The sequence below is a fragment of the Poecile atricapillus genome, chromosome 3 (genome assembly GCF_030490865.1).
Source record: "Poecile atricapillus isolate bPoeAtr1 chromosome 3, bPoeAtr1.hap1, whole genome shotgun sequence".
NCBI lineage: Eukaryota > Metazoa > Chordata > Aves > Passeriformes > Paridae > Poecile > Poecile atricapillus.
This window is the reverse complement of record NC_081251.1, coordinates 75,942,256-75,958,426: the sequence shown is the minus strand read 5'-3', so window position 1 is coordinate 75,958,426 and position 16,171 is coordinate 75,942,256. Positions and strand designations below refer to the sequence as shown.

The following is a 16,171-nucleotide window of genomic DNA, read 5'->3' as shown; positions in this document are numbered from 1 at the left end:
TGCAACTTATCTCCTATTTTCTCCTTCTCCCCTTCTTTCAAAAACTTGAAGTGTCAACAGCCAAGTTTGCTTTTTTATTTTAATTTTTTACTAAGAAGGTAAAAATATATTCAAAATGCAGTTCCCATACAAGAGGATTTCTAAACTTACATTTCAAAATTTCTTAAATTTTCAAAGCGTGAAACTGCAACATAAAACTCTTGAAAATACTGAAATTTCCTACGAACAATTAAAGATTTTTTACAGTATATTCCTACCTCATTTTGTAGCTAACATGATATTGTTAAGCAATCGGTGCTTTAATTCTGCAATAAATTTCCTTTCACTAACCCTTATTTTTCCTTCCCTATGATACAAGCTGCTTCTTGCAGATGTTTCCAGGAATTAAAAATGTAACTTAATGACTTCAAAACTCATAATTCTTCAGTCAGCATGAACATGTCTTTTTGTCTGAAAAACATTACTCACGTACAGAACTTTCCTAATTTAAATTCTAATTTATGTTCATATTTTAATTAAACTGGTATCTGAGCTGCTGCTGAAGAAAGAGGATGTATTACAATGGTCTACATTATTATGTATACAAAAAAAAATACAGCTAAGAAACAAACCTGTTAATTTGTAGCATGGTGTATTACTGAAGTACCTTCAAGTACTTTATTTTTAAAAAGCCAAACCACATAGTAGTGCAGCACAGTATACATACCAAGTGCACAATGATTGATGGCTAAAAAAAACAAGGGAGAAAATGTTTACATAAGAACATCTGAAGTATCATCTGTACCCTACTGATTCCAGGGCTTCAAGTGACAGCCCATCCATCTCTAGGAAATCCTAAGCCCCTACATATGACTTTGAGGGGCTGAGATGGCTGCAACCAGTTTGAGAGACACAGGCAGTGACTGGCAAGGCAGATTTGGGGGTTCAGAACTTGTTTTCTTTTCCTTAAATAGCTCAGATGTGGTAATCAAGATATATTCTGTAATTCTGTTTTACAGAGGCTTAGGTAAATGTTAATCTACTAAACTAATGTCAAATAAAAGGAACTTTCCCACGTACATAATTAGTAATTCTGAGATTCTTAGGCAGATCTTTAGCTATTTTGAGATCAAAACAATATAGATAGATATACTAATAACAATAATTCCACATAACACCAAAAGGTATTCACTGTCATAACAGTAGCATACAAAGGTATGAACAAAAACCGTGTTGGAAACTAATGAATTACTAAAACATACTAATTTTCACCTAAATTCCCAGCACCTTTATAAGTCCATGGCATGTCATGTATATGGAAAATGTCTGCTTGAATGAACTCATTTTAGACAACATTTAATCTCTTTTTTGTAGACATGTGAGCTGAACTTCAGCTCCCTCTCATCCCAGCCCTCTGCTCACAGGGTTACAAAACTGAGGTTTCCCATACCAGCCTTATTTCTCCTCTCCTTCCACATTCTAGCATTTTCCAAAGGACTTCTACTGAGTGCAGGAGCATCCAGACAGTTTATGTAGTCTTTCAACCTGCCCTATTTTTAATATGTGTCTGACACTACTGTGCTTCTCCTGGGGACATGAAATAGTTTCTTCAAGACATTCAAGAAAGAGAGAAAAACAGAACTATGATTCCACCTGGGAAAGCTGTAAGGCCTCTCCCATCTTATGAGGTCCCTCAGGATGGCTGGACCCATCTAGGGGCAACAGATTGCCATGTACTGATCTTTTCTCATTGACAGCAAAGGTAGTCTTTCCTAACAGATCCCTGTAATTAGTCCTCAGTAATGGGCAGATATTCCTCAGGACACAATGTCAATCATATATAAGGCTAGGGTTGGGAATCTATTACTGAATGGTTTTTTTTTAGGATTGTACATTGCATTTCATGCAGACCACTGCAAAATAATTTAAATCAAAAAATTTAACTCATTGTACCATACCACATCTCAACAGGGAGTTATTAAATAGTGCATTTTTCTTACCTTCCTATGCTTGCCATCTATTGAGGCAGTTATACTGATTAAATAGTCTGATGTTAGGTTCAAAGTCCCATGAATTTCCAGGTTTCCATGAAGTACCTTTTTAAAACTGGATCATGAAAATAGCACTGGGAGAACTCTAAATGCAAAATACCCTTCAATTTATTTACAGCCAATCAAGTGTTCCTAACATTTATTTTCCTTATTAACTGTTCTCTAGACAGTCTGTACAGCACTTTTTCCTCTAGAGATCCACTATAACCAGGGAATAGAGAGAAATCTCTATCAGTCAATCACAGTCTATGGAAAAATCATCTCAAGTGAACAGTGGGCCACTTCTGTTTAGAGGGGATAGAGAGCAGCACTTACCCTGCTGACTTCTTTAGGAGCCGTTTCATCTAAAAGGAAACAAACCAAACAATTAGGCACCCTGGGAATTTTCTAGGCTGAATGAAGAACAAGATAAAAAAAACTTCAAACGATTTTTGCACATTTGTACAAAACTTTCCTAATACAATTCGATCAAGTGATTGAAATATTCTGAGACTGGTTTGCATTTACGATCTTTTAAAAACTCCTAAAGCTAAAAATCAACTGAAATTAGGAATAAGTATTTAGGAATTCTATCCTGACTTAATAAAAATACAAAATTTCATATATTTTAGAATTCAGAGGGAAGCTGGCACAGCCCAGCTGAACAATACATTTATATCCAATAGTCTGAGAATTAAAGGCCTTTGTTACCAAATAAATGCCACCCACACTCTACAAGGAATCTAGTGAGCAGACTGAGACCTTCTGTTCTAATATCAAAGATTCTAGTCCTGTTAACTTTTTGGATGTGGAAAAAAAGTCTTGTAGCCATAAGAAAAGAGGAACATCACTGATGTAATCTGGCATAACATGTTAAAAGAAAATACATTACAAGATTTTATAAATATATGTATGTATGTATGTATGCATGTACGTATAAAAAAAAACGTTTTTTCCTTTCAAATGCAAACAAACTTTCATGAATTTTTGGTGAGTTTGATACATATAAATAAACACAGGTACAATATCAGAGCTGAAACATTGAGTAGTACTTCTGAAGATGTGGGGAGAGCAGCAAGAACACATCTGCCACAGGAAGAGTTTCCAACTTTCAGTTTAACCACACCAAAAGTAGCTTTAATACACCTTTACAAACCTCTAGTTGGTTAGTGTTTCTGAAAACATGAAGAGAACTTTTAACCTTTTATTTGCTCCTAGGAATCAAATTACTATACTTGGAAATTAAAATTAAGTCAGGAAATAGATTTAATCTCACAGAAAATACCCTATGTTTATATTTGTCAAAGGCTCTTTATATCTTGCCATTTAAGATGAACTTTTAAACAATAAAGATAGAAAACCCCCATATTTTATAGCAAACTCATTTAACACACAATTTCTGATGACATAATTCTCTGTAGAAATACAGATTTCCTCTCAAAATTGAGCAATACCAAGGAAAATAATATATTTCACAACCTTGAGCGAATATTAGTCTTCTTTTAATCCCAGTCAAATGATATGCCGCTAATTTACACATGCAGAACATGGACATAAACATAATTAAGCAATTTAAGGCAGTTCTGTTGCTTGCAGTGCAATGTGTAACACATGCTCTGCCACCTTCAGTGATGTTATCTTCCTGAACCAGACAAATCTACATACCAGTTACAAGAACAGCCAGAGCTACACTCAAAATCCCTCTCCCCTACCACCTGACTTCTGACACTGAGCAACAGGAAATGTGAATAACAGAAAACAGAGCGGTGCATGACACTTTTCTTGGAGTGTACTCGCAGTTTTCAGTAACCAACGGATCAAACATTTCTTCAATCAGTGGTGACACACTTCTGTTTAAAGGATGGGGTTTTCTTCCTCGCACTTTTGTGAGGTAGGAGGGGTGTTAGATTTTGTTTGGCTGGTTATTAAAACTGAGTCACGAGTCTTCAGCATTCTCAAAATGCTATGAGCTCCACATATAATACGAGAAAAACTATTTTACTTTGAATCTGCACATTATATATTTCATCTGATGCAGCCTATTCACCTTATTTATCGGCCCTGGGATTCTACAGATCTCTCAAGCAAGTCCTTCTCTGCTTCATACCCCATCTAAACCTTTCCTGATTTGAGAGGTCTGGTCTGCTTCGCTGCTGGTAACTCTTACCACTGCTGCCACTTCCTCTGTCCCACTGCACCTTGCTGGGGTGGGAAGTCCAGAACTACAGGCAATACTGCAGCTCAGAAAAACACAGCTAGGGCTTCCAGAATGACACAGGAATGATTTACGGAGTTTCTCTCTATTTGACAGGAATAATTCCTAGCATTTTACTTCTTTCTTGATAGTTACTAAACCTTGGCTAACATTTTCAAACATTTATATTCTGTAATATTGATATGTCTCTCAAAATTATAATTAAGACTCCCCCCCACCCTCACTGTATGTGTAAAATTACTTTCCCCATGTAGTCAGCATTTATCAGAATTAACTTTGCCACCTGTTTTAGCTCTCACTCAGTACCTTTAGTACCCTGGATAAGTATGCCTTAAAAAAAATTAAAAATCTTATCTTCCAAATTAACTTCAACCCTTCATCCTTTTATTCAAGTCATGATGTATATATTGAAAAACATGGGTAAATCATACTAGTGATCTCTCTCTACTGGAACAAAATCAATGTATTGTAACATATAGAATATAAATTACTACCATCACAATTTTATCACTTTCACCCCATTGTAAGACGTAACTGCCACTGCAATTTCAGGTTAACTACCTATATAATTCTAATTAACAACTGCACAGTGCACTACAGTTATGCAAAATAATCATTACAATAATTAAAGACAGCATCCATCTGGGAAAGCTTCCATACTAAACCCAGAAATATAAGATAGAAAGAAGCAGAAAATAAGAAAGGGAACAGAGAGGAAAAAAAATCCACAGAAGTTTGTTGTTTGGGAAAGTATAAATGATGCTAGGTTTAGTTTGGCTTGGGGTTCTTTTTATTGGGGTGTATGTGAAGAGGTGCATTAAATTGTGTAACTGTTCATTGAATAGGAAAAATTCAGATTTCATTTTGCACCTTAAAAAAATAAATTCCCATTTCATACTTAGATTTCTATGCATGTATTTTACAAAAGAAAACAAAACAAAGGCCAGTAAGTTTTTGACAATTACAAGATGCTAAACCAGATCATTCACAAAGAAAACTTTAAGGCAGAGAAAGTTTTCAACTTCTCAGACATTAAATTTTTGAGGCATTTACCATGGAAGCAATGCTTCTAATTTCCAGTTAGTTTTATCACAGGAACTCTTCTGGAAAAACAATGTTGACTTCCTCCCTTGTCTTATGCTGTTCTTTTTTATGTGTAGTTAAATACTGCTGCTGGTACACTATTGTTGTTGATGACAGCAAACAAATGCTCAGGATTAATTCTGTTTATTGAGATCCCAGATAGCTTTACAGTCACAGTTTCCTAAGGAATGTTTTCCCAAACAGCAGATGTCAAATTGACCTGAGAACTTTTCTTTTAAAAATTTGCTTTAGGCTTCAGATAATAAGACAGAAGTTGTAATGCTGCAATTAGACCGGTATGTATATATTTGCCGCTTTTTTTTTTACCTTGAAAAGTGTCATACACCTATAGATCAATAGAAATTCCACATCAATTTGTGTAGATGGGCTAAAGACTGATCTCACCACCAAGAAATAAAGTTTACCAGGTTTACTTTATCTGTGTGGTAGAATGGCATCAGTCAGATGAAATTGGTCAGTCTATTTTAATTGCAATTTACATCCTTGTTTCAGACATCTTGAATCTGGCAGTTTATGTCTCCACTGAATTTGTAAGACCTTTCAAAGACACCTCAGCTGAGGGTAAGTTTCCTAAAGCAGTAACTATCACACATATGCAACAGAAATTTCAAGCCATCACTCAAAAACATTCTTGCTCCTTAATGCACAATCTCATTAAGGGCATCTGAAAACCTCCTGATTTTCAAGTCTCAATTTACCTCACAATTCAGAACCACTTGTATTACTTCACGGAAAACTAACTTAGTTTGCTTAAACATCCACTTAGACATTGAAAGAGAATATTCATTAGATTGATCACTGGTGTCATACTGTGTTCCTTTCCCTGAAGAAGGACAAAACATGAATTCTAGCTATTTTACATGACCAATAAGATCTACATTTTTATTTTTAAGTTGCTCAGTTCTTCCTCTTCTTAACTAACATGCATCAGACAATAAATAAAGCCTGAACCAAGACTTCACTGCAGATGGTAAGCAGAGAAACATATTGTCTGCCAGGTGTTCTAAAATTTTACTTCACTCCTTCGCATATAAGTGAACAGGGCACTACACACAATAGGATGCAGGGGACTGTGCATTTGGCTTCATTAGACATACCCAAATCCAGTAAATTTGGAAACTTATTATTTTCTATGGTCTTAGCCCACACTAAACTGATGAAACAGTTGGAGAAATTTCGCAGGATGGCTTATTCTGGCCAGAAAACTTCCAAAAGGCATCTTCTGAAAGTATCACCAGTCCTTGTGAGAGCAGAATGGCATGAGGAAGATCCAGGGGTAGCTCTACACTTATACATCCATGCTCATAAAAATCCTCAACTGTACAATGCATGTGACAATTTAAACTAATCTATGAAGGGCATTCCCACATCTGCTAAAAGCTCCATAAAATTCCATAGAAGTCTCTCATGTGTAATACACCTCAGCAAAAATCATGTTGGAACCTGGGCTCTGACCATCAGGAAGAAACTTAATAGTTTCCAGCAGTAAATATGCTTTACCAAGAAAGTCTATAATTGTGTTTTATGGTAATTAGCCGATGACTTCATATCCTATTCAACACGGCTGTTGAATGACAAGAGTGTTAAACTGGTTAGCTCATCTACCGTATCAGTCAACGAGGTGCAATCACCATTGTTTATTACCGGAATGCAGCCACAAGACAATGGGCTGAAGAGCGTGTAAAACAGTTTATCATGTTTTCATACTTACCAGTTTACAGCTATACCTCCATGCCCATATCTACTGCTTTTCTTGTCCCGTACAAAATTCTGCCTGGCTTTCACTCCACAGGCTGAATTTCAGCTTTCTTTAAAATTAATTACATATCTTGCAAGCATGCCTGGTGAAGGAAGGCTCTCATCCAGTAGTAAGACAATTTCAGAATTACTCTTTTTAAATCAAACTTGATTTTCCCATTTTAATTTATAACATATCCTTAGAGTTTACTGAAATCAATGTATCTAAGAAACAGCGTTATCATTACTAATCTGTCATCTCACTTTTGAATAGAACTGTCCCTTTACTCTTGAATATTTTTCAAATATCAAATTCAAACATCAAAATCAAAGTATTATTGTGTTCATGGGGTGTTTTCAAAGACAAGGAAAAAATTACATTTTTGTTGGTTTAAATACTATTCAGACATATACCTTAAGTAATTGCATTAAAATCAATAGAACTGCTACAGCATGCATTGGAAAACAGAAATGCTTTCATGTATTAAATGTCATGGCATTTCTGTGATGTATAGTGGTTTGGGGCTGAAAGAGATGATTAAAAGAGAACACTGAAGCAGGTCCTACAAAGCTCCAGCAACCTGAGAAAAGCCCCACTGGATCTTGTCCACTGCAAGACATATGGATATTTTAAAAACATATTTATATATAAATAAAAATATTATAAATATTGATAATATTAAAAATATTTTATTTGGATATTTTAAAAATATACATACTGTTAGGACCCTGCTGGGCCTCTTGAGTTTGGCCTTGAGTTTGTTTATTCCTAGATCATGAATACCTCTTCTCAGCTGATGAGATGCCTGGAGAACTTTAAGGAAAGACATTTCCTCCTGCTTTCCCAACATCTATATACAGCCCACACTCCACTCTGAGCCCAACGAGGCAAGGGATGGGATCACACAGCTCAGTGCTGTGACATTCCCATCCCTGGCAGGGAGAAAAGTTCCAAGACTTGCTGGCCCAAAGAGTAACCAAGAAATTTCAGCAGGTTGTCAGCTTCTGGAGCAGGAAATACTGCAAATGGCTCAGTGACAGCAAGAGAACATAATAATCTTACACATGTTAGGAAGAATGTAATCTTTCACTTACCCTGGGGAAACAGAGAATCAGTACCAACATTTTTAGCAAACTTTTTGCTTTTCATTATTTCTATTTTGTGCTCATTCCTACCTTTTTGATCACTGTATTCTTGTCTCTTTCTGATTAGAAACATAAAAGATTTGGTTTTTTTTAGGGAAAAACATGTCCATGTAATAAAAGTGTAAGTTATTGGACTCTTAAGAAATTGTTTGAAATTTTCAGATTCCAGTGTTTATCGCTACAGAGAATCAAAGGTAGAACAAGGAGCTTCGCAGTCTGCTTTATTTTTTTCTTTCTGCACCTCTGATTACATGGAAAACAACTGTCATGTTACTGAACTTTGCAGTAAAAGCCTCAGAATTTGCAGAAAAATCAAGACTGAGTAGTTTTCTTCTCTTTAGAACAGCTGACAAAAGAAATAAAAGAGAATGCCCCAGAGGAAAAGTTTGCTAACGTCAACAAGGGTAAGGGATCATTAGAGCTTGAGATGATACCTTACCACGTGGGAGGGTGCAGTGATCCAGTGTGAAACATATTTATGTCAGGGGAATAATTTCAATCCCTCTGAAGAAACCCTACTGTAACTACAACATAGGTACATTTGTATTAGAGATGTATTTTATTTACTTTACTCTGGAGATTGAAAACCAAGAAACTAAAATATGCTTAAATTAATCAGGAAAAAAACCTGAAGATGAAAAAGACAGACTAAAATTTACAAATTTACAAATTAAGTCTTTTTGCTTTTAGGATATTTCAGCTGATTTGTTAGTAATCATAATCAAGCTCTCAGTGACTGAGTTGAATATTACAGAAAAATGATGTGCAGATAATTCATGACTTTGGAGTCTTTGAAAAATGACATGTTACACTAACATGATGAACAGATTGAAACCAAGAGAAGATTGAACTATTTACTACTTATCAGTACCACCACTGTGAGTAAAACATTTTGCTTGCAATGAGAAGACTGCTAAAAGAAATATAAAATTATAACTTCAGTGAGTGGAAAAGAACAGAATATATAACTACAAAATTATAGACAGTTCTCCATGAAAGATAATGACAGCACCTTATGAATTTCTGAACTAGTAAGTTTTATTCTAAAAAGATTTTATAATGACAGGTAATTATAATTCATGAGAATGATACAAGAAAAAATTACTTAAAAGAATTATCTTTTTGGCTGCTCTACAACAACAACAAAAATTCCAAGGTGTTTTGGAGTTCAGTACTCTTCTACTGACATTTGAAGAAATGCAAAATTTTAACTCTCCCTAATAGTAGGTGCAGTATTAAAAATGCTAAGCCAGATTTTGAGAAGATTTTAGGCAGGGATACATAATTTTAAAAAAAATGTCTCCAAAGCAGTTTGGCACCCAATTCCTTAAAATGAAAGGAAGTTAAATACCCTAATGATGAGCAGGTACGTTGATTTACCACTGCTCACGTGAGAATGGTCATTCATTAAGTTGTAGAGACTCAGCCACTTGTGAACTTGTGAACCTTTAAGATGATATTATGGTTATCTGAAATAATTGAGGAAGGTTATTGAACAGTGAGCTTACTAAAAGACAAGATAAGAATGTGACGAATACCAGTTGTCCCTGGTTGAAAACAAGAATGTTCCCAATGAAGCTGTGTTTATATAGCTCTGACTGGTCTTGTGTAACCTCGAGGACATGCTGTAACAGCCAACATCAGACACTTCAGCATCAGAAGACACCACACAGTCACGGCACCTAGCAGTCCACATGCATGAGGAGATATGGTCATTAAATGCCTTGGCACATCAGCATACAGATTATCCTTTGACCCAGACTGGTTCTCCAAGAAGTTCCACAAAAATTGACAGGTAGAACCCAGTTCTCAGTGGACTGATGATTTCTGAGTATTCCCACCAGCACATCCTCATGCTCCACTATGCCAACAAATCTACTACATACCGACTTTCATTACAGAAACTCTGACACAGGCTTCAAACTGAGGGCTGGATGTACTATCAGGCACTGATGTCAGTCCCATCATAAGAATCTAGCTCTTTGAATCATTAAACTGTAAGAAAGTGAGGTAAATCACAATATCTCTGCAATTAGAAACCTGAGAAAGACTTGGTGACAGAAATCATCCCATCTTTAGGGGCTTGCAAGGCAAATGTGCCCCAGACACACTTTCACACAGAGAAGAGATTACACTGGAAATTTCAGAAAGAATTCTCTACTCACAGCTCACCTGAGAGATGTCAAGAAAAAAAAAAAAAAAAGAAATGTCCAAAGGAAAACTGCAAATTCAGATCCACAAGCTTAGAGTAAATTAATAACGGGCTGTGTTCATGAAAGACAAAATTACTTTCATGTGCATTTTTTATTTAACTAACAAAATCCAATGCAGATGGTAAATTAATTGAAATACTTAATAAGAAATCAGGAAATACATAAAGAAATCAGCTGGAAAGCTAATAAACTCTATCTAACACAGCAGTAAGAGAAACTGGAAGTACCACTTCTGTCGGTGGAAAAAAGGGAACCAGAGCCAACCGCACCTCTTCAGCAAGGCTGAAGTTGCCACCTGCTGGGATAAGGAGCTGTGTCTATCTCCCAAATTGTCAATCTCAGAGAACTACTAATGATCACACACTGAGAGCCAGCAACCAAGCGAAAAATCTATTCCTGCAAGTTTGAAAAGGGTAATTCATAATCTAAGCCCCTTCTCACCATGCCTTCAAAATAGTTTTGAAACAGTCATGACTGAGGAATCTCATAACTTGTCAGTTACAGCATCATTCTTCCCAACTCCCTTCATCAGGCCTGCCACAGAGTTTTGTCAACACCAACACGAGTTGCTTACGTAAGCAAGCGTCACACAACTATTTGGACAAGGAATTTGGAAAAACAACCCCATGACACAATTGCTTCTTAGACACTGTATATGCTACATCTACCTAGTTCAGAAACACCAGAGCTGTGTTAATTAACGTATTTGGGTCTGACATCTACTCAGGCCTACATACAAGGCCACCCAATTTCCACATGCAGCACTAATTCCCTCGGGAGCTTCTAGGGGACCTGACCATTTCCAGACATCAGGCCACATGTTTTGACAGCTAACTGCAGGAGTGAGACTAAGTCACCAAACAATACACCAAAGAGAACAGCCTACAGAACTACATAATAAGCTGGTGGTTCAAAAGACAAACATAATTAAATGAAGCAAGACTGGAGAAAGAATGAAGTGCCAAAGAAAAGACTTTCAAAACAAGAGTTCCAAAAGGAGGACATGCATGGAGAGAGGGACAAAGATGCTAGGATGAGCAAGCAACTTGGACAAAGTTGTCAGATGCTACCAACAGTGATGTACTTTACTGACCTCTCTAGGATTATTTTACTTTCTGCCATGGTAGAAAACAAGATCCAGTAAAAATAAAAAAATACTGTTTATTACAGTTCAAAAATCCTCAAACTGCATCTAAAGAAAATCATACATGTAAGTCACAAGGTAAGAATTGCACAAAAAGAAAATTCCTTTTGTTTCCAATATTGTTCACTGCTACTGTTAATGAAAAAAGAATGATGGAAACTTAAATTGTAAGCTTTAAAAATACAGCTGTCAAAAAAAAAAAAAGTAGTTGCTTCAGTGTGCTTTGCCATTTTCCATCAAGTGAACAGATGGCATTATTAAAATTCTAGTAGAATGAAGTATTTATAAGTTCATTAGACAACACTAACTATACAAAAAAAGACAGTAATATCGCAAATAAAGCTGCTGGATTCAAAATAGCATAAAAGTACAAATAAGGGTTATAAAATCACATTTATGAGTTAGTATACAAAAACAAATATGCCAAATGAAACAAAAGCTAAAAAAGAAATGCAGAAAAAGCTCTATAAAACAGTAATTTATTTTCCAGGGTCACTTCCAAGTTACTCCATGCATTCTGAGCATGAATTCTATAAAAAGGACTTCAAGTTTGACAGTCTCCAAGACAGCTGAAAGGGAAAAAGCCAGTTACATTTGCTTTTCTTTAAATGTATATATAAAATTTATACTATGATGTACAATAAGTAAGAATGAAATTGGTCCAGAAATAATACACACAGAAATGTAAGTCTTATTCACTGAGGTGATGTTCTTATGAAATAAACAAAAGGCCAAATGCATCTAGCACATAGGTCCGTGCTTTTACATGCTGTGCCACTTACTGACTTATTTGATACCTGAGGTGCTTTATCTTTTCTTCTCTTCACTATTTCGATTTATTAGCCTACAGTGAATTCACTTTGGAATCACTAATTTCTAATTGATTGCCTTACCTTCTATTGTCTTTGAGCCACAGCAGTGTCTCGACTTGGTAAAGTGGTGTCTGCTAGGATTCTAATTAACTTGAATAAGATGCAAATTCCTGTCACCTTCAAAATGTGCCAAAATGGATTTACTATAAAAAGAGATAGCTAACAAACTGAAAATTCAGCTTTCACTCCAAATTAATATATACCAGTTCCCATATGTGCAGATTTATTCAAATGCACACCACTTTTCTCTGAAAATTTTATTAGTACAATCTGTGTTAAAGTGTAACTCCTTTAAGCACTCCGTCCTCTCTGTGCATATTTTATTCAGCCTAACACGTCATTCTTGGAAAGCCCTTGCTTTGATACCTACATGGAAAATGACTCAAAGGGAGACATGTACAATTTCAAAGCATCAATCTTTCTCCAGTTTAAAGAATTGCATGGCACTTTTCCTTTGGAAATGGAAGGATCCATTACCACAGGAGAACATTGATGTGTTGGAGTGAGTCTAGAGGAGGACCACCAAGTTGAGTGGAGGGATGGAGCACCTCTTGTATAAGGAAAAGTTAAGAGAACTGGCATTTTTTTCAACCTGGAAAAAAGACTTTGGGGTTATGTAATTGCAGCCTTCCAGTACCTGAAGGGAGCCTACAAGAAAGATGGAGAGAGACTGTTTACAAGAGCACATGGTGACAGGACAAGGGGGAATGGACTTGCAGTGAGAGTTGGTTTAGATTTGACATTATAAAGAAATTCTCTACTGAAAGAGCGAGGAGGCACTTCTTCAAGCTACCTAGATAAGCTGAGGGTCTGTCATCCCTGGAAGTGTTCAAGGCCAGGCTTGGCTGGGCTCTGAGCAACCTCCTCTAGAGAAAGGTGTCCCTGCCCACAGCAGGGGGCTTGGAACTAGGTGATCTTTAAGGTTCCATCCAACCCTAACCATTCTGTGATTCTATTACCTAAACCATATCCAGTGTTTTATCAATGTTTGTCTATTACTCGATCAGATCCAGCTGATGCCATCTCAGATTAGAATATTTGAAACTGTCTCTTCCTGAAGAGATGAAACTATCTAGAAAGGAATGGCAAGGTGCAGGTCCACACCAGCAGAAACCAATTTGAGCCTGAAGTGCCACATTTGTGCTCTCCCCACTGCTTTGGGGCAGTTTACAGCTGCAGCAGTGAGCCATAGATATAATCTACAATTACACAAGCAAAACAACCAATGCATGGGAAAGGCTGGATATACACACCCAGGGATGGAAGATGAGGGCAGGCAGTGCAGGCTTAAATCAACCACAGAGTTATTTCCTGGGAACAAAAAGGTCCTGGCCTAAGCGAACATCACTTGAGCAGACAGAATTCATTGGCATAATGACTGGGCTATTCAAGGCTAGTTGGTGCCAAATAAAGGAGCCTGAGATTCTGGAGACATTCAAGGGGGCGTTGAATGTTCTCTTTGCTAAGATGATTGCTACTTAATTTTTTTTTTTTTTTTTTCAACATGACAAGTTCATTCATATGCAATAGCTTAATATTTAACAAAGCAAAATGCAATTATGGCTTCCTTCAGGCTGGAGACATGGACACATCCTCTTTCGTAGCAGTTGCAGAGATGTCTAGATTTAATGGGTCTTTCCATTCAAAGAACATGATGACCACATCAACATTCATTTCTATTAGCTTCCTTTAGCACAGGACTGGAATGAGTAAGAAGGTTCAATGTATTTTAGGTACCTCTAGAGCACACAGAGAAAGGTTTATGTAAGAATTCACATTATTCCCTTCAAATCTGGAAAGACTTAACAATTAAGACAAACACTGCTAAGTCATACCTCTGAGTATACACTTTCTATTGGTCCATCTTGCATCTAAATGATTTAGGATTGATTATTTAGATGATAATATTTTAGGAACAGTTAAAGAAGAAGGGCATTAAGATTGAAAATTATCTTCAGCCTCCTAATTTTGAATTATTTAGCCAAATCTCAAGTAGAAAAGAAGCATGGAGAGAAATTTCCTTTGACAGAGCAATGACAGATTCCCTAACCTTGTTCTAAAAGATGCCTGTGATTTCAGTAACTGATTTACACTCTGTTATTGCTTTCAATACTTTCTTTTTCCATTACAATTCCAGATATACTGAAGGAATCCAAACCTATTCCCTAATTTACTTTCATTTGTGTGCCGACTGCAGTACGGCAATGAAATTGGATAAGGTGTGCCTACAATATCAATGACAGGGTAAAAACGTGTTCAGTTCCAAGAAAAACCTAGTGCTAGAGACTACAACTTTTTCAAAGACACTTTAGGGAAAAAAAGGTATCTATTATGTTTCAGTTTTTGTTTTGGGAGAAATATGACCTACATGGCTAGAGAAAATTTATTCCTATGAATATCTAATACAAAAGGTTACTATAAAATAAAAAGCCATGGCTCAATGCTGTAAATGGGTGGATGCACCCTACTGTGCAGTAGGGAGTAGAAAATAATGGCTGGCTTTCCAGTGGAAAGGCTTGGCAGTCAGCTGTGTGGTGCAGGCTGGGTTCTGTCCCCAAAGACACATTTGCTTTGGCAACATAATGGGAGGTAATTTAGAGAGCAAAAATTAAGGAAAATAGTCTTTGAATTTAGCCTATCAGTTGATCAATGCTGGCCATATTCATACTGTACATTATTTGATCCACAGAAAACAGCAAAATAAATATTCAGAAATAATTTTTTAACAATGGAATCCTGTGTTCTCCTATTTAACATCACTTTGTAATTATGAAAACAAGCAAAAATCCTTATTAAGTACTTTAAAAGTTTTCATTTGAAATATTATCAGTCACTAAACTTATTTCTTTCTCTATACATAATTTAGCAAGTGTCCTTTAATTTGATGCATAAAAGGATTTCCCACAAACACAAAACAAGTATATAATTGCATACATTCCTTTAGAAACCAACTCTAGCATGCTGGTTTAAGTTGACAGCTAATATTAATATAAACAGGACTCATTACTTAAATCGTGACTTGTTATATCCCAGAAGTTATGTTTTCTTTAAGACAAAAAAAAAAAAAATCAGGCTCTGTGCCCTCCTACTTCATGGGAACGAAAACCAGCAAGAAAAGGAAATAGAACAAATACAACATATTTGTTTGCATCTATGGGGTGCTAATTGAAAAGGGTGAGTGTCTCACCCTGCCATCACCAATAGATTATACAATCCATCCCTCCTTTTTGTAGTCTACGTGCATCTACTCCTGCTTTTGTTCCTTTCTCATCTGTCCTACGCTTCCCCAAAGGGCTCTCCTTTCAGTACATAAAGGAAAGAAATAAATCATTTGGTAAAGCCACTTCATATTCCTATCTTTACTGGGAATGTAGCCAAGGATGTTTACAAAAACCATGAGTGGGATAAGCAGGTAAGCTGTTTTCTAAGCTTCTCTACAGACAGAGCAGCTCAATTTTTCATGTATTATGCCACAGTATCTTTCAAACACTCATCTTCAGAGCAGTAATTTTCTAGTAAATGCTGAAACTAGTAGAGAAAACTTTGTAAGATTCTGAATTTGTCCAAGGACTCAATAAGATGAGGATTTATAAGCAAGTTGGGAGGGTTCTTCAGATGTTCAGTATGACAGGCAGGAGCAAACATTTAAGTACTGACAATTTTTTTTAACCTATTCTTTGCGTACAGTAACTTTTTAGACAGTCACTGAGACTTCATCTTTAGATGTGTTT

At 36.2% G+C, this 16,171-nt stretch overlaps 1 protein-coding gene across 1 annotated transcript in view; it reads right to left on the bottom strand.

Moving 5' to 3' along the window:
• The window catches only part of PDE10A (phosphodiesterase 10A), a 173,390-nt gene that overhangs the window by 66,834 nt on the left and 90,385 nt on the right, over positions 1–16,171 (bottom strand). The window contains exon 3 of the mRNA XM_058835297.1: positions 2,346–2,374. Coding sequence (XP_058691280.1) covers positions 2,346–2,374 — 29 coding nt within the window. The remainder of the gene's footprint in view (positions 1–2,345; positions 2,375–16,171) is intronic.